Source organism: Syngnathus floridae, chromosome 8 (assembly GCF_059516105.1).
Source record: "Syngnathus floridae isolate MCC-2025c chromosome 8, RoL_Sflo_1.0, whole genome shotgun sequence".
NCBI lineage: Eukaryota > Metazoa > Chordata > Actinopteri > Syngnathiformes > Syngnathidae > Syngnathus > Syngnathus floridae.
The window spans coordinates 7,630,624-7,652,198 of NC_142420.1; the positions used below are offsets into that span (position 1 = coordinate 7,630,624).

The 21,575-nt window shown below is 42.8% G+C and overlaps 5 protein-coding genes across 6 annotated transcripts in view; 4 read left to right on the forward strand and 1 right to left on the reverse strand.

The window, feature by feature from the left end:
- The first annotated feature begins 339 nt into the window (after positions 1 to 339).
- On the forward strand, positions 340 to 4,610 carry LOC148394310 (claudin-10-like). Of its 2 annotated transcripts, none has more exons than XM_088383517.1 (5): positions 340 to 553; positions 2,523 to 2,684; positions 3,150 to 3,231; positions 3,311 to 3,412; positions 3,553 to 4,610. In XM_088383517.1, exons 1-5 carry the CDS (start codon positions 340 to 342, stop codon positions 3,701 to 3,703), a joined length of 711 nt encoding a protein of 236 aa, XP_088239643.1. In that variant the 3' UTR covers positions 3,704 to 4,610. The 2 variants fall into 2 exon arrangements, with proteins under 2 accessions (XP_088239643.1, XP_088239644.1); XM_088383518.1 differs by lacking the exon at positions 340 to 553 and adding an exon at positions 1,289 to 2,192.
- A 144-nt stretch (positions 4,611 to 4,754) lies between these two features.
- On the forward strand, positions 4,755 to 6,507 carry cldn10l2 (claudin 10-like 2). The gene is made up of 5 exons (XM_088383516.1): positions 4,755 to 5,095; positions 5,170 to 5,331; positions 5,407 to 5,494; positions 5,636 to 5,743; positions 5,838 to 6,507. The coding sequence occupies exons 1-5, from the start codon at positions 4,864 to 4,866 to the stop codon at positions 6,031 to 6,033; spliced, it is 786 nt and encodes a 261-aa protein (XP_088239642.1). The 5' UTR covers positions 4,755 to 4,863; the 3' UTR covers positions 6,034 to 6,507.
- A 145-nt stretch (positions 6,508 to 6,652) lies between these two features.
- Positions 6,653 to 16,239, forward strand: LOC148394312 (claudin-10-like). Its single transcript, XM_088383515.1, has 5 exons — positions 6,653 to 6,984; positions 14,884 to 15,045; positions 15,401 to 15,482; positions 15,584 to 15,691; positions 15,871 to 16,239. Exons 1-5 carry the CDS (start codon positions 6,753 to 6,755, stop codon positions 16,097 to 16,099), a joined length of 813 nt encoding a protein of 270 aa, XP_088239641.1. The 5' UTR covers positions 6,653 to 6,752; the 3' UTR covers positions 16,100 to 16,239.
- uggt2 (UDP-glucose glycoprotein glucosyltransferase 2) overlaps positions 15,095 to 21,575 on the reverse strand; it is a 32,513-nt gene continuing 26,032 nt past the window's right edge. The window contains exons 40-41 of the transcript XR_015859962.1: positions 15,893 to 16,076; positions 15,095 to 15,725 (exon numbers count right to left, since the gene is read on the reverse strand). The gene's annotated coding sequence lies outside the window, so the exon portion shown is untranslated. The remainder of the gene's footprint in view (positions 15,726 to 15,892; positions 16,077 to 21,575) is intronic.
- dnajc3a (DnaJ (Hsp40) homolog, subfamily C, member 3a) lies at positions 16,670 to 21,534 on the forward strand. The gene is made up of 12 exons (XM_088383511.1): positions 16,670 to 16,919; positions 17,705 to 17,815; positions 17,904 to 18,028; positions 18,111 to 18,185; positions 18,420 to 18,572; positions 18,659 to 18,840; positions 18,946 to 19,065; positions 19,515 to 19,620; positions 19,702 to 19,825; positions 20,656 to 20,788; positions 20,856 to 21,004; positions 21,113 to 21,534. Exons 1-12 carry the CDS (start codon positions 16,838 to 16,840, stop codon positions 21,247 to 21,249), a joined length of 1,497 nt encoding a protein of 498 aa, XP_088239637.1. The 5' UTR covers positions 16,670 to 16,837; the 3' UTR covers positions 21,250 to 21,534.

The window sequence follows — 21,575 nt, forward strand, 5'->3', positions numbered from 1 at the left end:
AGTCATCCTCTTTCCCTAAAATAAATGACGAACTGTCGTGGACTTTGCTTACACCGAAACGTGACTTTTGCCATTTGCTGTGTTAACATGATGCCTGGTATTCCTTGTAGACCGAAACAGAGGAGGTGCTTCGGCATTGTCGAAAAATAACTAACCAACTCCTGCCTCAGACTGATTACTGTTTGACTTTGAGGCATTTGTGTCCATCCTTGACCATGACTGATGTCCTGTAAATCATCTCAGTGAAAACACATGTCCAAAGTGTAATTTACGTGTCCGGGGCAATTGCGTGTATTTCTTCCTGTAAAAAAGATCACATTCATTTGTAAAAGCCAGCAAATGTCCAGCTTGCAGATCCTGGCTTTCATCAGCGGCCTCGGTGGACTTGGGGCCACCATTGGCGCCACGGTGTCCAATGAATGGAAGGTCACCAGCCGGGCGTCCTCGGTCATCACAGCTACATGGGTGCTGCAGGGCCTGTGGAACAACTGCGCCGGGAATGCTCTCGGAGCTCTCCATTGTAGGCCACACCATACCATCTTGAACCTGGACGGTGAGTGCCTCATTCTACTGCTGCTTTCAAACTCTTTATACAATAATAGAGGTTCTCAATGCACTTTTGTCTCATTTCATGGTGAAACATCAGTTTTGTAGTGCATGTGATGCAACTGTATGAAATGTCCCTTGTGTTCGATGGCCACTAGCATCCACTCAGCTGTCACAAAATTTGCTACACAATCTGAGACATTTTGTAGCTTACATGAGAGAAATGATGAAGTTCTACAGCACTGCAAATTGCAACCACAATGATGAACATTAAAGAGCGCTCAATCAAAACTGAATATTATCTTTGAAAAGTCCAAATATATAATACTTGTTTATTGATAAAACGGTATGCAAGTGCCCTTTGCTATACGTATACCATTGACACGATTTACCATTGTCAATAACAAGCCAATATTTAAATACAATTATTTTACTCTGCCTGTTTTTTTCTTTTGCTGGTATTTTTTCCCCTCATATATTATTATTTAGTTACTGTTAATCTTACTTGTTCTCTGTTCTTTTGTCTTTTCTGGATTTAGATTAGTCTCAAAAGCACTCAACGTATTCCAATGATTATTTTTCAATCTGTGGTTTACAGAAATCAGTATTTATAGTGAGAAAATACCAACTGAATTTATTGTAATTTTGTCCACTAATAGGAAGAAGTGATTATTTATTTTTAGGACTATAATTGAAACATAATTATATGGTGGTAAACTGCAGATAAGTTCTTAACACAATTAAAGTGTATGTAAAATGTATTGAAAAATATTCTTTTTGCATCATTTTTTACCAGAGTTGAGTGAGATCTCATCAGAATACATTTTGTTCACTAGAATTTAAGTGTGATTTTTATCACACCGATCTTTAGTTGAATGGATGATGATGATGAGTCTGCCTACCCACTATCGAATGTAAATCTTTGTTTGCACAAAAGCTTGTTAAGCGTTAGAGGACATACTGTCAATGAATTATTCGAGCACTGTTGTGAGAACAGTTGTGCATTTAAACATCAGCAAAAGGAAGCTGGTGACACATTCATGCGTCCTTGCACCATATGTTTGGGTTTGAGCTTGACAAATCCGCTCCAGATTTTACTGTATAATGTACCACTGAAAATATTCAAGTTTTAGTAGTATCAACTAAAACTTCTCAGTTTCTCAGTGGTTACTTATTAGTCAGTCTGAACATCCAAAGCCTCTTCTTTTAATCTTAAACTACATTGTCCATATGCGTGAAACGTTGGCAAGGGCTCGGAGGACCACATGACAAAGCCTCATGTTGAAGTTCAGGTCCAAATTCCCTGTGGCAGAATAGAAAAATCTATGACATATTAACCAACTTAGCGTTGCACATCCTGGAAACTTTTCCAAGCGCCTGGGAACCATTAATCAATCGCAATCGACGGAGTCGGCGCAGAGTCATTCGGAGCAGCATGTATCAGGAGATTCTGGCCTTTGCGCTGGCCACCTCGGGATGGGTTCTCGTGTCGTCCACCCTGCCGACAGACTACTGGAAGGTGTCCTCGCTGGATGGGACGGTCATCACCACGGCAACTTACTGGGCCAACTTGTGGAAGACATGCGTCACCGATTCCACCGGGGTGTCCAACTGCAAAGATTTTCCCTCCATGCTGGCGCTGGATGGTCAGGCGCGCTTTTGCCCTCTCTGAGTTTTCTTATTTCCCAATTTTCTCACTTTGAAAAGCGCAAACGGAAGATCCAGATTTCCATCAGCACTGCGATCAACACCATTTACTGTAAAATGTGTCAATGTTTAGCCCCAGTTGACTGATCCTTTGAGCCTATCAAGGAGATTGAAACGGGGCCTTAGGCACTTTCGACCACGGCTGACTAGTTCTGAGCTAATATTTGCCTCTGAATAAAATCTTGTGACTAATTCCGCTGCATGCTTAAGGTGCGTATTTGTCAAAAGGTCGGGAAGTTGCTGATCTGTGGCTGATTGTGTTTGCGCAGGTTACATCCAAGCTTGCAGAGGGCTGATGATTGCAGCGGTGTGTCTGGGCTTTTTTGGTACCGTCTTCGCCCTGGTGGGAATGAAGTGTACCAAAATTGGAGGAAGTGACAAGAGCAAAGCGAGGATCGCCTGCTTCGCCGGTGTCAGCTTTATCCTCAGCGGTAAGAAAGGTCGCCATCATACCCTCCCCTCGTAACAGTGAGAGGCCATTTTAAAACATGCAAGCCATTTTTATTTTGTTATAAGTGCTATGTAAATCCAATGCATTACGTTATTATTATTATTATATACTTTTGTTTTATTTTTTATTATTATTTTTATTATTATTTTATTTTTTTATTATTTATTTTACATATAGATGTGCATCTCTGAATTTACAACTTTTTTTATAACCCCCACCCCAAAGAAAAACATCCTAGAATTAATTTTGGGAGGGGGGGGGGGCACATTTTCTGTAACACCAAATTCAACATTTTTTTGTGTTTACCAAAATTTTTATTTATTCATTAATTGATTTAATAACAAAAGCATGTATGTTTCTTTATGGAAAAAAAATGTGGGGGATGAAATTGTGATTCTGAAGAGCTTGACTTAATTTCGTTACTGTCCACCACGTTCTTCCTCAGGTCTGTGCTCACTCTCAGGTTGTTCCCTCTATGCACATCGCATAACATCAGAATTTTTCAACCCATTGTATGTTGCACAAAAGTAAGAAATATTTTTTATAGTGTTGAAATAATTTCGAACGGGTCACCTGGTTTAAAAGCTACTTTTTAATCCATTTTAGGTATGAACTGGGAGCAGCACTCTTCATTGGCTGGGCAGGTTCTGTGCTCTGTATTCTTGGCGGATGTGTGCTCTGCTTCTCGGTGGCAGACTGTAAGAAAAGGTCAGTATGTAGAAGTTACCTAAGGAAATTTTAATAGGCACACCTGCAGAAACTAATACAATGCATAATTTCCTGTACTGGATCGCATAAAATGGCTTGTGGATGGTAAATCAGCGTTATGTGTGTTTGTGCACCCGCAGCCAAACAAATTATGTCTACAAAGGCGCTGCCTCACAGTCGCATATCTCCTCCTACCAAAGAGGAAGAGGGCCGTCTGTGAGCCAGAGGCCGCCTCCTGAATACAGCAGCTCCTCCAGGGCTCCTAACTTCGATAAGAACGTATACGTGTAAATGATGTGAATATTAAGAGACGCCGCGTGGTGGGTAAGATAGTGTGGAAGAAAAGATAACATTGCACCGGAGGAAAGGTTTTTGTTGAGCACTAGGTGAATTTATTACTACAGTCATAATGAAAGGTCATTGCGGTCCAATGAAAAATAGGTGTGTCGAAGTTCTTTGCAGTTTTCAAACACTACAGCAAAAAATTATTTAGTGGGGAAAATACAGTTAATCAAGTTTTTTTTCCACAATTATCCCCAAATGTTACATTTCCCCCCCAAAATACTAAAAAGTGTTTTTTTAACAAAAATCTCATACGGATAATTCCAACATTTGTGATTGTTCATTTTACTTTTTATTTTTTAGGTGTTTTTGGTACGTTTTTGTAGCCTGTGCAGCAGAATTAGCATGTATGTATATATTTTTTTTACTTCAACCTAAACAAAATTGTCTTTTATCTTCACTCAAACAACAAACTAAATATTTTCTTTCTCCAGATTAAAAAAAAAACATATCTACATCCACAGTGCTGTACATAAAGTAAAATTAGACATTAAGGCAGTCAAAACAATAAATTAAGAACATAAAAACACTAACCACCAGAAAACACTGAAACAATGCTGAGTCTTATGCTGAATAAATAAAACTGTGTTGCGCTGATGTCTGTTGCTTTACCAGTCAGGGCCACTAGAGGGCACGTTTACACGATAGCTAACATTAGCTCTGACGTGATAATGTTCAACCAATGTTTTGAAGCAAATTTATTCACACTCTAATTCTAAGGGAAATACAATTTCTATTTATCTTACATTTTGCTTTAAACTGAGTACATTCTGTGCGTGTGACCATTATTGTTTTGTACTATGGCATTTTGATATAACAAAAGCACTTTGTGAATAAATGTTGAAAGTTGAGCGTATTGTGTATTGTGGTGTTGTGCTTTTTGCTTCTTCTTTGTGTCATTCTGTCAGCATAGCATGTACATGTCGAAGTGAGACGGCATCATGGCACACTCTGGAATATTTACAGTAAATAGCCTTCCATCAGTAAGACGCCCTTATCAACACTGATGACACACCGCACAAACACACACACATGCTCCCACTTTACATACACTTCACAAATCAGCAACCAAAAAAAGCTCTTCAACTCATCTGTGTGGACTTTTGAAAATGCGTAAACGTCTGATCCAAGTGTTCGGCTTCCTGATTTCCACGCTGGGCTGGCTCTTTGTGCTGTGTACCATGGCTATGGACTTCTGGAGGATCAGCCAGATCGGCGGCCAGGGCGGCTCGTTCATCATCAAGGTAGCCTGGTACTGGTCCAACTTGTGGAAGGACTGCTTCACCGACTCCACGGCTGTCACCAACTGTAGAGACTTCCCTGTGCTATGGAGTGTCACACGTAAGACTGTGCTCATTGGTACTATTAAGCAAATAAGTTTTCATTTGTTTTTTGGGTTTTTTTGTATCCTTAAGCGTACGTCCAGGGGGTGCGAGGCTTGCTGATGTGCGGCCTGACTTTGGGCTTCTTCGCCGCCATCTTGTGCTTCCTGGGCATGGAGTGCACCTACCTCGGCGGAGACGAGCTGAGTAAGGACAAGATGCTTTTCGCCGGTGCGGTCTTTCACTTTGCGGGTGGTGAGTAAAACATGCGTGTCTGTCTCACTTGTGTTCCTACCAATGTTATGCCCACACGTGGTGCTCTGTACGCAGGAGTGTCCGATATTGCGGCCTACTGCTTATACATCAACAGAGTTGCTAGGAACACCTTTGCTGTCAACTTAGCACCTGGACTCTTACGGTACAATTTTTATCTTTTGTGTTAGAAATGTCCAATGAAAAACATGTCTTAAATTAATTCATTTTTTTTAGGTACTGTGGACAAATCCTCCAAAAATCACCAAATAATTGGTTTCCATTATGTCTCTTTCCGAACTGATAGGTACGACTTAGGCCCGCCCATATTTCTCGGATTGGTCGGAAGTTTTATGATCCTTTTAGGAGCTCTCTTTTATGCAGCCACTGTGTTAAGAGTACTCCTATCTAAAAGGTAGGCCAAAGTGATTTTTTTCACTCGTTTAAAAAAAAAAAAGTCTGTAATCTGAACGATCACATTTCTTGATGAATGTTTGTTCTCTGCACAGTCAAGTGGTCTATACCTACGGTGGGGGCACATACGTGGACCCTCGCACGCGAGGAAGAAGCATGTACACCGGCTATTACAGATCCAACAGGCTCTATGGAACTTACTACGGCTCGAGGAGATCCAGCGGCTCCAAAATAGCCAAACTCTCTGCGACAATACCAGAGAGGTTTTCTGAAAGGAATGCCTTTGTGTAATGTCTGTAAATGGATTTGTTGTGTATGAATTTTTCAGGTCACATTAAAAGACAACAAGTCATATTATGCGGGAAAAATTGTTCATGTTGGGAGAAAAAAATATCTATAAAGAGATTATGAAATATATATAAATATATAAAAAGTACATAATATATAAAAATGTCTTGATTGAAGTTCATTGTTGCAATTAAGTTGCTGTTATTTTTATTTTTAATTATTTTTAGTTATGTTATCAATTATTTTATGCTGTTGGTGAAATGATATAAAAGTGATATAAAAATATTATTACTATTTTTAATTATTTTTTGTTATGTTATTAATTATTTTATGCTGTTGGTGAAATGATCTAACATTGTAATAAAAACAATTATTCTTGTTTACCCTTCACTGGCCATACATAGAAGTGATAAAAAAAGAATATTTAAAAATTGTCAACAAACTCTTTATGCAATTAAACAGATCTTTTTACCTCAATGATTTTTTTTTTTTTATCAGCTCGTTAAGAAATCAACACCCCAAACTGGACCCATGCTGGTAAGCCATGCTGATTTCCTACTAACAACAAACACATCACAGTGACCCTCATTAAACACAGGAGAGGCATGACAAGAGGTGAAGCACACACAAACAGCCTGCATCATCATCATTACGAGAGCACACACTGACACACCGCACTCCTACCAACAAGTCTTCCTCTAATTGTTCGTTTCAAAGCAAAGATGGGTTACAGGACAGTGGTGATGTACATGGAGATCGGCTGCTTTGTGACGTGCGTTTCAGGATGGATCCTGGTGTGCTCCACCATGCCCACAGAGATCTGGACCTGGTCTGAGGTGGGCAGCATTGTCTTGACCACCTCTAACTATTTCTCCAACTTGTGGAAGGATTGTGTGTCTGATTCCACCGGCGTGTCGGACTGCAAGGGCATCCCGTCCTTGCTTGCGCTCAACTGTAAGTATGCCACACTTGCATTCACAATGCAGTACTCTAGATTCGTTGATAGTATATGGTTCCATAAAACCATGGGGTTAGGGTTAGAGCTAGGGTTAAGGTTAAAGCTAGGGTTAATAAATCAGGTTTGTTCGGACCTCCTCAGTGGAGGCTCTGCCGAACCCCTGAGCCCGACTCACCGAACCCCTAGGGTTCGATCGAACCCAGGTTAGGGTTGGGGCTAGGGTTAGGGTTAGAGCTAGGGTTGAGGCTAGGATTGGGGTTAGGGTTAGGGCTGGAGTTAGGGTTAGGGTTGGGCCTAAGTTTGGGGCTGGGATAAGGTTTAGGGTTGGGGCTAGGGTTAGGGTTTGGTTTAGGGCCGGAGTTAGGGTTACGGCTAGGGTTGGGACTAGGGTTAGGGTTGAGGTCAGTAATTGTATATGGATTCATGAAACCATCCACCAAACCATCCATACAGAATGAGTGAGTGTTCCATAGTGTAGTGGTTAGTGCTCTGGACTCTCACCCCAGCGACCCGTGTTCAAATCCCATTGGGATCTCAAACATTTTATCATTTATCAAATTTGCAACACAGTTGCTCGTCTGCTGCCCCATATAACCATACACCTCGCTAAAGCTTAGGGCTGGGGTTAGAGTCAGAGCTAGGGTTAGGGTTAGAGCTAGGGTTAGGATTAGGGCTAGGGTTAGCCTTAGGGTTAGGGTTAGAGCTAGGGTTAGGGTTAGGTTTAGAGCTAGGGTTAGGGTTAGAGCTAAGGTTAGGGTTAGAGCTAGGGTTAGGGTTAGAGTTAAAGCTAGGGTTAGAGCTAGGGTTAGGGTTAGAGCTAGGGTTGGGGTTAGAGCTAGGGTTAGGTTTAGAGCTAGGGTTAGGGTTAGAGCTAGGGGTAGAGTTAGGGTTAGAGTTAGGGCTAGGGTTAGGGTTAGAGGGTTAGGGTCAGGGCTAGGGTTGGGGTTAGAGCTAGGGTTAGGGTTAGAGTTAAAGCTAGGGTTAGGGTTAGAGCTAGGGTTAGAGTTAGGGCTAGGGTTAAGGTTAGAGCTAGGGTTAGGGTTAGAGCTAGGGTTAGTGTTAGGGTTAGAGCGAGGGTTAGGGCTAGGGTTATGTTTAGACCTAGGGTTAGGGTTAGTGTTAGAGCTAGGGTTAGGGTTAGAGTTAGAGTTAAGGTTAGGGTTAGTGTTAGTGTTAGGGTTAGGGTTAGAGTTAAAGCTAGGGTTAGGGTTAGGGTTAGGGTTTGTGTTAGGCTTGCTCTCGCTTTTGCTGTGCTTAGGGTTAGGCTTGCTCTTGCTGTGCTTAGGGTTAGGGTTAGGGTTTGTGTTAGGCTTGCTCTCGCTTTTGCTGTGCTTAGGGTTAGGCTTGCTCTTGCTGTGCTTAGGGTTAGGGTTAGGGTTTGTGTTAGGCTTGCTCTCGCTTTTGCTGTGCTTAGGGTTAGGCTTGCTCTTGCTGTGTTTAGGGTTAGGGTTAGGGTTTGTGTTAGGCTTGCTCTCGCTTTTGCTGTGCTTAGGGTTAGGCTTGCTCTTGCTGTGCTTAGGGTTAGGGTTAGGGTTTGTGTTAGGCTTGCTCTCGCTTTTGCTGTGCTTAGGGTTAGGCTTGCCCTTGCTGTGCTTAGGGTTAGGGTTAGGGTTAGGGTTTGTGTTAGGCTTGCTCTCGCTTTTGCTGTGCTTAGGGTTAGGCTTGCTCTTGCTGTGCTTAGGGTTAGGGTTAGGGTTTGTGTTAGGCTTAGGCTTGCTTTTGCTGTGCTGAGGCTTAGGGTTAGGCTTGCTCTTGCTGTGGTTAGGGTTAGGGTTAGGGTTAGGGTTTGTGTTAGGCTTGCTCTCGCTTTTGCTGTGCTTAGGGTTAGGCTTGCTCTTGCTGTGCTTAGGGTTAGGGTTAGGGTTTGTGTTAGGCTTGCTCTCGCTTTTGCTGTGCTTAGGGTTAGGCTTGCTCTTGCTGTGCTTAGGCTTAGGGTTAGGCTTGCCCTTGCTGTGGTTAGGGTTAGGGTTAGGGTTAGGGTTTGTGTTAGGCTTGCTCTCGCTTTTGCTGTGCTTAGGGTTAGGCTTGCTCTTGCTGTGCTTAGGGTTAGGGTTAGGGTTAGTGTTAGGCTTGCTCTCGCTTTTGCTGTGCTTAGGGTTAGGCTTGCTCTTGCTGTGCTTAGGGTTAGGGTTAGGGTTTGTGTTAGGCTTGCTCTCGCTTTTGCTGTGCTTAGGGTTAGGCTTGCTCTTGCTGTGCTTAGGGTTAGGGTTTGTGTTAGGCTTGCTCTCGCTTTTGCTGTGCTTAGGGTTAGGCTTGCTCTTGCTGTGCTTAGGGTTAGGGTTAGGGTTTGTGTTAGGCTTGCTCTCGCTTTTGCTGTGCTTAGGGTTAGGCTTGCTCTTGCTGTGCTTAGGGTTAGGGTTTGTGTTAGGCTTGCTCTCGCTTTTGCTGTGCTTAGGGTTAGGCTTGCTCTTGCTGTGCTTAGGGTTAGGGTTAGGGTTTGTGTTAGGCTTGCTCTCGCTTTTGCTGTGCTTAGGGTTAGGCTTGCTCTTGCTGTGCTTAGGGTTAGGGTTAGGGTTTGTGTTAGGCTTGCTCTCGCTTTTGCTGTGCTTAGGGTTAGGCTTGCTCTTGCTGTGCTTTGGGTTAGGGTTAGGGTTTGTGTTAGGCTTGCTCTCGCTTTTGCTGTGCTTAGGGTTAGGCTTGCTCTTGCTGTGCTTAGGGTTAGGGTTAGGGTTACGGTTTGTGTTAGGCTTGCTCTCGCTTTTGCTGTGCTTAGGGTTAGGCTTGCTCTTGCTGTGCTTTGGGTTAGGGTTAGGGTTTGTGTTAGGCTTGCTCTCGCTTTTGCTGTGCTTAGGGTTAGGCTTGCTCTTGCTGTGCTTAGGGTTAGGGTTAGGGTTACGGTTTGTGTTAGGCTTGCTCTCGCTTTTGCTGTGCTTAGGGTTAGGCTTGCTCTTGCTGTGCTTAGGGTTAGGGTTAGGGTTAGGGTTTGTGTTAGGCTTGCTCTCGCTTTTGCTGTGCTTAGGGTTAGGCTTGCTCTTGCTGTGCTTAGGGTTAGGGTTAGGGTTTGTGTTAGGCTTGCTCTCGCTTTTGCTGTGCTTAGGGTTAGGCTTGTAGTACATAGATTCCATGTACTGAAAGCGAGGGCTCCATAGTGTACTGGTTAGTGCTCTGGGCTCTCACCCCAGCGCCCCGGGTTCAAATCCCATTGGGACCTAAAATATTTTATCATTGGGAAAAAGCTAAGTGAAAGTGAAAAGTGCCACACCCGCCCTCACCCCCACCTCCTAATTCACTGTTTGATCTGTGACGTCAGTTGGACACTCCATTAGGTACACCGCCATTTTCAAGTGTACCAATAACAGGCCATTTTATTAGGGAAATATCATGGTCAAAGGTCACAGGTGTTAAGCTTTAGTCCTCGGGGCCGCGTTCCAACATTTTTTCCAAGAGTCCCTCGTTAAGTGCACCTGCGTGAAAAGTTTTTGGTCATTTTCACGTTCTACAGGAGCCAAAACTTTTCACGCAGGTGCACTTAACGAGGGAATCACACGGACACTCCATTAGGTACACCGCCATTTCAAAGTGTACCTAATAGGCCAATTTATTAGTACATGGAATCTATATGGTTTTATGGAGCAGCTCACAAGCAAATAGATAATATAATAATATACATGGGGCATCACACGAGCAACTGTGTTGGAAATGTATCTATGATAAAATAATTTAGGTCTCACTGGGATTTGAACCCAGGTCGCTGGGGCGAGAGTCCAGAGCACTAACCACTACACTATGGAACCCTTGCTCACATTGTATGGAATATATATGGTTTTATGGACCCTAGCTCTAACTCTAACCCTAAGCCTAACCTTAACCCTAGCTCTAACCCTAACCCTAGCTCTAACCTTGACACTAATCCTAGCTCTAACCCGAACCCTAGCTCTAAACCTAACCCTAGCTCTAACCCTAACGCTAACCTGAGCTCTAACCCTAACCCTGGCTCTAACCCTAACACTAACCCTAGCTCTAACACTAACCCTAGCTCTAACCCTAACCCTAGCTCTAACCCTAACCCTAGCTCTGATCCTAACCCTAGCCCTAACCCTAGCTCTAACTCTAACCTTAACCCTAGCTCTAACCCTAACCCTGACCCTAAGGCTAACAGTAGCTCTACCCCTAACCCTAGCTCTACCCCTAACCATAGCTATAACCCTAACCCTAGCCCTAACCCTAACCCTAGCTCTAATCCTAACCCTAGCCCTAACTCTAACCCTAACCCTAGCTCTAACCCTAACCCTAACACTAACCCTAGCTCTAACGCTAACCCTAGCTTTAACTCTAACCCTAACCCTAGCCCTAACTCTAACCCTAGCTCTAACCCTAACCATAGCTTTAACTCTAACCCTAACCCTAGCTCTACCCCAACCCTAGCTCTAACCCTAACCCTAGCTCTAACCCTAACCCTAGCCCTAACTCTAACCCTAGCTCTAACCCTAACCCTAGCTTTAACTCTAACCCTAACCCTAGCTCTAACCCCAACCCAAGCTCTAACCCTAACCCTCTAACCCAAACCCTAGCCCTAACTCTAACCCTAACCCTAACCCTAGCTCTAACCCTAACACTAGCTCTAACCCTAACCCTACCTCTAATCCTAACCCTAGCTCTAACTCAACCCTAACCCTAGCTCCAACCCTAACCCTAACCCTAGCTTTAACTCTAACCCTAACCTTAACTCTAACTCTAACCCTAACCCTAGCTCTAACCCTCGCTCTAACCATAACACTAACCCTAGCTCTAACCCTAACCCTAGCTCTAACCCTAACCCTAGCCCTAACTCTAACCCTAGCTCTAACCCTAACCCTAGCTTCAACTCTAACCCTAACCCTAGCTCTAACCCCAACCCTAGCTCTAACCCTAACCCTAACCCTCTAACCCTAACCCTAACTCTAACCCTAGCTCTAACCCTAACCCTAGCTCTAAACCTAACCCTAGCCCTAACCCCAACCCTAGCTCTAACCCTAGCTCTAACCCTAACCCTAGCTCTAACCCTAGCTTTAACTCTAACCCTAACCCTAGCCCTAACTCTAACCCTAGCTCTAACCCTAACCATAGCTTTAACTCTAACCCTAACCCTAGCTCTACCCCAACCCTAGCTCTAACCCTAACCCTAGCTCTAACCCTAGCCCTAACTCTAACCCTAGCTCTAACCCTAACCCTAGCTTTAACTCTAACCCTAACCCTAGCTCTAACCCCAACCCAAGCTCTAACCCTCTAACCCAAACCCTAGCCCTAACTCTAACCCTAACCCTAACCCTAGCTCTAACCCTAACACTAGCTCTAACCCTAACCCTACCTCTAATCCTAACCCTAGCTCTAACTCTAACCCTAACCCTAGCTCCAACCCTAACCCTAACCCTAGCTTTAACTCTAACCCTAACCTTAACTCTAACTCTAACCCTAACCCTAGCTCTAACACTAACCCTCGCTCTAACCATAACACTAACCCTAGCTCTAACCCTAACCCTAGCTCTAACCCTAACCCTAGCCCTAACTCTAACCCTAGCTCTAACCCTAACCCTAGCTTCAACTCTAACCCTAACCCTAGCTCTAACCCCAACCCTAGCTCTAACCCTAACCCTAACCCTCTAACCCTAACCCTAACTCTAACCCTAGCTCTAACCCTAACCCTAGCTCTAAACCTAACCCTAGCCCTAACCCCAACCCTAGCTCTAACCCTAGCTCTAACCCTAACCCTAGCTCTAACCCTAGCTTTAACTCTAACCCTAACCCTAGCTCTAACCCTAACCCTAACCTTAGCTCTAACCCTAACCCTAGCTCTAAACCTAACCCTAACCCTAGCTCTAACCCTAACCCTAAGGCGAACCCTAGCCCTACCCCTAGCTCTCATCCTAACCCTAGCTCTCACCCTAACCCTAGCTCTAACTCCAGCCCTCAGCTTTAGGGAGGCGTATGGTTATATGGGGCAGCAGACGAGACACTGTGTTGCAAATTTGATAAATGATAAAACTTTTGAGATTCCCATGGGATTTGAACCCGGGCCGCTGGGGTGAGAGCCCAGAGCACTAACCACTACACTATGGAACCCTCGCTCACATTGTATGGAATATATATGATTTTATGGATCAGCTCACAAGCAAATAGTTATAATGATTATATGGGGCAGCATACGAGCAACTGTCTTGCAAATTTTCTATGATAAAACATTTGCGGTTCAAATGGGATTTGAACCCAGGTCACTGGGGTGAGAGTCCAGAGTACTAACCACTACACTATGAACCCTTGCTTACATTGCATGGAATACATATGATTTTATGGATCAGCTCACAAGCAAATAGTTATTATGATTAAATGGGGCAGCACACGAGGAACTGTGTTGCAAATATTTCTTTGATAAAATACTTTAGGTCTCATTGGGACTAGAACCCGGGTCGCTGGGGTGAGAGTCCAGAGCACTGCCCATTACACTATGGAAGCCTCGCTTAAGTTATCTGGAATATGAATGGTTTTATGGATCAGCTCACAAGCAAATAGTTATAATAGTTAAATGGGGCAGCACACGAGCAACTGTGTTGCAAATATTTCTTTGATAAAATGTTTTAGTTCTCACTGGGATTTGAACCCAGGTCGCTGGGGTGAAAGTCCAGCGCACTAACTACTACACTATAGAACGCTTGCACACGCCGCTTGGAATACATATGGTTTTATGGAGCAGCTCACAAGCAAATAGTTAAAATGGTTATATGGGGCAGATTCCTTTGAATGAATCTTTTAAATGAACTGATTCTAAAGATTCAGTTCACTTAAGAGAACTGGAATGCACATCACTAGTTGCTGTGTGCTTTTACTAACAGTGACACTGTGACGGTTGTGGTGCGTTTTCGGTCCGATGGAAATCAGAGCAAGTAGTTCAACGGGAGAACCTGGATTGTTCAATTTTCACCAACGTAAAATACACAGTCAAGTTGAGACACCTCGACTGTGATCGCCACTCAGCCGCTGTCAGAACAGCAGAGCGTCTTTAAAAGTGATTTTGTTCTTAATATCGCAATATTTTATAGAGCTAGTCTAAAACAGTAAACAAAGCCACATTGATTCTTTTGGATTTTGATCACAATCACTTTCAACACTGTCTAAAACCTTTTTTCAAAAACTGTCACTTTCATTTACAAAAGAAATACAATTGAAAGAATATTTAGTATTTATTTTTATTCAATTATTCGACTCTCCATACAGATATAGGAATAGATATAGGACTCTGATGAAGGCGGAAGAAACCGCCGAAACATGTCAGGTAATGAACCTAAAACAACTTGTTTGATATAAAAGAAACCAGTGAAGTTATTTAAAAAAAGGAAAAAAAAAGATGAACTTAGTACAATTATAGGAATAGAACTTTACATCTTTTGTTGTAATATAACTGATTTTAATATATAGGAGCAAAAAAAAAAAAAAACCTCCAATGACCTGAGTTCAAGTCTCAGTGGGACCTAGTATATTTTATCATGGAAAAATTTGCAACACAGTTGCTTGTGTGCTGCTCCATCAAACAATACACTTCCCTAAAGCTTAGGCCTAGGGTAAGGGCTCGAGGTAGGGTTAGGCCTGGGCCTAGGGTTGCGGTTAGTTAATAGTATATGGCCCCATTAAACCATACACGTACCTTCCACGCAATTTGAGGGAGGGTTCGATAGTGTAGTGGTTAACGTGCTGTACTCTCACTCCAATGACCTTAGTTCAAATCTTAGTGGGATCAAAATTATTTTATTATGGGAAAATTGTGTGCTGCCCCATAAAACAATACATCTCCCTAGGGTGAAGGTTTAGGAGGTAGGTTTAGGGCTACTGCTATCTGGTGGATATGGTGCAGCACTGCACTTCTCTGCCTCTTTTGTAAGCTCACCACTGATTCCATTTGTTTGGTGTGTGGAAACTCTTCACAGGGGACATTCACATGTGTCGCGCCCTCATCATCACCGCCATCATCATGGCGTTCTTCGGCTCAGTCCTGGTTATGGTGGGAATGAAGTGCACTAAGATCGGCGGATCCGAGTTAGCCAAGGCGAGAGTGACTTTTGCTGGGGGGATGAATTACCTCTTTGCTGGTAAGACTTAAATAGGGACTGCTAGAATCTAAAGACATGCATGCACAGCTTCATGGGACTTGGGTTTTTATTTTTATTCACTTTATGCAGTGAAGTTTTAGTACATGCCCACAAACTCAACCAACAACAACAAAGTTTTACATTTCTTGCATTCTTTGGTTTGTAAATGCCTTTAAATGTTGTCTTGTGTAAGTACACATTGAGGTATCTTGTGAATGAAACAGTATAAAAATAAAGCTTAAACATTTTAATAGTTTTATGATACATCGCTGGTATTGGATGTGATTAGATTTATGCAGCTGTGTCTAATATTGTGGCTGGTTTGTGTATATTTTACGATGTGTTTTTGTTTCAGGGTTGTGTTCAATGACTGCTTTCTCCTATTATGGCAATAAAATAAGATCAGAATTCCAAGATGATAATTACAAAGAACAAAAGTAAGGACATTTCTTAGGATTAATATTTGTTTTTGGTTTGTGTGTGTATGATGTAAACCCTCTATAAATGATTTTTATTTTTTATCTCCTCTTCCATTTAGGTTTGAAATTGGTGTTGGCGTGTTCATCGGCTGGGGTGGCTCAACTTTACTGGTGGTTGGAGGTCTTCTTTACAGTATCTTTGCAGGGAGGGAAGGATGCCAATCAAGGTAGCCAACAAATACTAACTGCACCTTCCTTGTGCTAACAGCAACATATTCAAGATTCAAGATTCAAGATTCAAGAGTTTTTTATTCGCCATGTTTGAGCGTGCCAAACAAGGAATATATAAATATATAAATAATATATATAAATATATAAATTAATAATGCATTCATTTTGATTTCAGTTATGATGCAGACCCCGCCTACCTGTTCCCAGATCCCTACATGGTTCCGCCGACAAAGCACATGGCTCTCTCAAATGTGAGTGGGAGCAGGAAAGCACAGAGTCGTCCAGCTAGTAGTGGTACTAGTAGTAGTGCTACTCGTAGTAGTAGAAGCAGTAGTAGTAACGGCAGCAGCCTTTCTGCAGTGACCGGCAGTACCAGAACAACTGCAACAAATGCATACGTCTGAGTTCATTTTTAAGAGGACAACAATTATTTTCAACCAACTAAACCATCAAATTTGAGAGCGGTTGAGTGAAAAGGGGAATGCAATGGTGGTATATGAAGTGGATTTATAAAGCAAATATATTGGAACACTTCTGCAACTCATTTTGATACAACAGTAGAATTTTTTCTGGAGTAAACCAGCTGAGCCACTATTCTAAAATGACCCTAAATGGACATTGGATTTATTTTTGGGACTTTAATATGAAATACAATGCACAGCATGTAGAATATGTAAATTTAGTGTTTAGTCTCAGAAAAAGGGGCCACCTTGAGGCTCTAGTTTGTAGAGGGGGGAAAAAGCAACCTCTTCCATACGTAGAACAAATTGTTATATAAATATATGAGTACAAATGGGGAAAATTAACGTAAATTGCTTCATAATAAAACTGGAAAGGGTGTATCCGAACACGCCATTGTGTGCTGCCGTGGCTCCACTCAGTTGAAGCATTTCGGATGGGCGTGGTTTTGTCAACCTGGCAGCCAATCATCGCGTCCCACGACCGGTCTGCGGAGTTGTGTGTGGCTGCCAGTGAAGGAGACAAGGAAGGAGAGGAGAGCTTCCTTACAGCTCATCGCTTCATAGCTGTCAACACATGGGACTGGTTCGGACTTTAAACCCAAACACATTTGCAATAACGTCACTTTTGAACAACTGTCATCACGCCACGGACACCGAGAAGCATTCGAGTGGGATTTAACCATGGTTTCCGTGGAGCACGTGGCACACAAGCTACTAACTTACTTGCCATATGTTCTTGTTTTGATTGACATGCGATTCGAAGGTAAGTCGTGCAGTAGTAACCTAGAAATAGTTGCGTTAGGTTTTACGACAGTAGATGGCTGCTTTTTGGTAATTTCATACAACGACGGACGGGCGTTAGCTAAATCGGTAACTGCTAACGTTAACGTAGCCTTATATGTCAATACATTAGCAGGCTAGCTAACAGTTTCCCATCTATTTTATACATTTGTAGCCTGTTGACACTTAAATTTGTCCTTGGTTGTGTATTAGGGACCTACACTACCCATTTTTGTTATGTTTAATAAACAATCAAGTACAGTCCCCACTGAAAAGTAAACTTGTTTTCATAATTTTGTCTATTTAGACCAGGAAGAAAGACACGTAGATTTTCGAGCGACCAATAAATTATTGCATTCATAAAGATCTACCTGATCAAAAATGAAAGTATTGAGTATTCTTTATACGTGCGATCGAAGTTTGTACCTTGCATGAGTGCACGAACCCATGATGCATAATGTTGCTGTATATTTTTGATCGTTCCTCGGCTCTGATGACTTGCATTGAATTTCAAATGTCATCAGTCAGGTTGGAACAGTGTCGGGGTGTAACTCATTCACTGCTATATAACTATAGATGTCAAAGATGCATGTTAACTCTCTCAATAATCTTCATGTTGGGAAAAGTCTGACTCATAAAATAGTGACCAACCAAAGAGGATGCACATTTCCTCTTCCTTATAACACCCCCAAACTGTCCATTAACCCCAGATTTGAGGTCATTGTCATTGGCAGATAATGTCAAACCCTTAACCCCTTGTTTTGTCAGGAGTCAAGTGTGGCAGGGAAGGGAGCGTAGACCATCACATGGAGATGGGCAAGAAACTGCTCGCAGCGGGACAACTAGCTGACGCTCTCTCTCACTTCCATGCCGCTGTGGGTAAGTAGCCTAAAAACGTCAATATCGTACATCCCATCTCGTTGCCTATGTATCTCCATGTAATGAAACATTGCTGTCCTCTGATCAGATGGAGATTCCAAAAACTACTTGGCCTATTACAGGAGAGCCACAGTGTATCTGGCCATGGGCAAGTCTAAGTCGGCGCTGCCAGATTTGAGCAGAGTCATCGAACTCAAACCAGACTTCACATCGGTGAGTGTTGCACTTCCAAACCATTGTACCTATAAAAACAACCTTCATACTTTGCTTGGCATCTAACAAATTGTTATTCTAGGCACGTCTCCAGAGGGGAAACCTTCTTCTGAAGCAAGGCATGCTGGACGAAGCAGAAGATGACTTCCGGAAGGTGGTGAGTGGACATAAATTTGGTTTGACCTGAAGGTGTCAGTGTTGCTCTGCTGCTACATTGCCAGTAGTTATTCAACCGGTGTCACACAGAGCCATCCAACTATTGAAATCCTCTGTACTAAAAACATTTTTGTACATAGAATACTTCTACATTCTATTTTGTACATTTTCTACAGCCAAAACTCCTAAATGGTGTCACTTGAAACATGTCTGACTGCTGCATGTGATGCTTCAGTTGAAGGTCCACCCTACTGACAATGAGGCGACCGAGGCCCAGAATCAGCTGATAAAATCCGACGAGATCCAGCGTCTGGTTGCTGAAGCGCGGCACAGCTACAACAGTAAAGACTACGCTGGGGCGGCTGCCCTGTTTGACGCCATCATTGAGGCAAGACGCGTCAACTTATCTGCCATCCCCATAACTGCTTGCTCACGTTTATCCACAGCTTGAGTCAGCTATGTCCCACGTTACAGACTTGTGTTTGGGACGTGACGTCTCGCGAGATGCGCGCTGAGTGCTTCATTCAAATGGGCGAAATGGGGAAGGCCATCAGTGACCTAAAGGTCTCGTCCAAGTTGAGGAATGACAACACGCAAGCTTTCTACCAGCTCAGCACCATCTACTACAACATGGGCGACCATGAAATGTCCCTCAAGTAAGAACACGATAGGAACAATGCAAAGAGATGAAACAAGTTTATGTCACGATGGATTACAATCTATGCACTTTTTCCCCCTTTCTCCTCTGGTGTGATGCGCAGTGAGGTGCGCGAGTGCCTAAAGCTGGACCCCGATCACAAGCAGTGCTTCAGTCACTACAAGCAGGTCAAAAAGCTCAACAAACAAATCCTGTCTGCTGAGGAACTCATCCAAGAGCAGAGGTGCGTGTGTGTTGGCTCATAAGTCATGTGAGAATACATTACGTCCGTAATTATGTGTTTACACTGGGCATCACCATTATGATCTACATTAGATTGGACAAGTAGGCCTAAGTGGCCGTCGAAAGCACGGCAGGTTTTTATTGTTTGACATTATGCTTAAACTGTTCTTAAAATGGGGAGATAAGAAACTACCTAAAAGACATTCAATCAAAATATACTACACAAAGGTTCAATTAAATGGACTATTAAAAACAATATGTGACTATTGTACTCAAAAGTTAACGCATACACAAATGATTTGAAAAGATTTTAAAAAAAAAAAGCTACTGTAACATGATTTAGTGCTAACCGCTAGAGGGAGCCCACATACTACTGATGGTTTGAGAAACGCTGCATGACATGGCTCTTGAATCATTTTAGCACCTCATCGTTTTGCGTTTACCTTTCAGGTACGAGGAGGCTGTAAGTAAATTTGAGACGGTGATGAAGACGGAGCCCAATGTGCCTCATTTCATAATGCTGGCGAATGAGCGCATCTGCTACGCGTTGACACATGTAAAAAAAAAAACGACACTCCCTACTGCTCTTTTAGGTTTATAAGTACTCTTGTTAAAAGTAGCGTGTTCACTCTCACAGGGCCAGCAGCAGCCCGACAGAGCCATTAAGGTGTGCGGCCAAGTCCTCCAGTCAGACCCGCACAACGTCGACGCGCTGAAGAACAGGGCCGAGGCCTACATCCAAAATGAACAATATGAGGAGGGTAAGCTCTGTCATTTTATATCCTTTCTTATTTTTATACGCTGTTTATCATCTGTGCAATGGTAGGTAGGCTCGGAGCTTTAGGCTTTTTTTAAATTTTTATTATCTATCTAGCCAGCGGCTCTAATAAGTGTCCCTTAAGCATCCCAACATCAAATGAGAGCAGATGGTGAATAATCTCCTTTCCCACCTGACAGCCGCTGTTGTCTTTGGCAAACCTCGGTTGCCGTTTGTCTGAACTTGTCACTTGAATGCGATCCTCAGACCTTACAACCACGTATTGCAAAAACCACCCAATCGTGTCTGTTTAACGGGTTTAATAACAGCATCCCTTCAGGCAGACGCAGACCCGACAACCTCTTTGAGCGTCTTGTCCAACTCTGTCACTCAGCTCAAATGCACAATGAACACGGCAGGAGCGCTCAGACGTGGTCGCGGTGGCTTTTAGTGTCATGGCCCGAAACCACTTAGTTCACCTTTTAGCACAAGCAGCCTGGAGGAGCTGCAGTATGTGCTCAAAGTGAGGGATGATGCTACAATAAAAAAAATAATATATTGATAGAATATTACACAAAAATGTTTTTTACAGTGTAGCTTATTGGAATAAAGGTATCATTTTGAATGTAGATAAAAATCAGTTCAAATCGGTGGCACTCAATATTTTTTGTATTCAGCAGGGCTTGTTTTAAAGTGCTCTACCAATACAGTTAAGCTCAGAAAGTAAAAGAAAAAAATCTAATATAACATACATGTGGGACTGACATTAAATTCAAACCCACTGATTAGCTGAGAATGAGTATGACTAAATGGTCTTTTCCTCCTGTGTTACAGCTATTAGGGATTACCAAAGTGCATCCGAACACAGTGAGAATGACCGTCAGATCCAAGAAGGTCTGGACAAAGCCCAGCGCCTTTTGAAGCAGTCTAAGAAGAGAGACTACTACAAAATCTTGGGAGTCAAGAGGTACAAACTTGCAAACATTCTTCACAAAATGTCAAGATGTCATTGAGGTTGTTATGGTACACAACAGGACGGCCCAGAAGAAAGAGATCATCAAAGCGTACAGAAAACTGGCACAACAGTGGCACCCGGACAACTTCCAAGATCCAGAAGAAAAGAAGGCGGCCGAAAAGAAGTTCATAGACATTGCTCAGGCCAAGGAGGTCTTAACCGACCCGGGTAAGAACAACAATCAACTCAGCAAACCGGAAGAAAGTCAGACTTTTAAAAGGCACTGCGGTAATGGCCAATCAAGGCAATAACTGTGTTTATCTCCACATCCTTCAGAAATGCGAACCAAGTTTGACCACGGCGAAGACCCCATGGACCCCGAGAGTCAGCAAGTTCACCGCGGAGGCCATCAATTCCACAACTTTAACCCATTCGGTTCGGGAAACTTCCACTTCAAATTTAACTTTAACTGAGGGTGCCGGAGCTCAAGATTAAGTTAGTTCTTTACCAATTTAAAAAGGAGAATGTGAACTTAATTAAAGCAATTTGTCAACATGTGGACTCCTCCAGTTGAATATGACACGTTGCTATGCAAACAGAGGAGCTTTTTTAACCACAGTATTGGGAGCATGGGGTTCATGTTTTCTTTTTGATAAGCATCCATTCAGGAAAATAATTTTGTGCCAGCAAACTGCTATTTTTATATGACTGGAAAGTGTCTTGACCTGTAAATAAAGATCTTATTTATATAAAGTAAAGCACTTCACTTGTGTTTGATCACACAATTCATTTTGTTCAA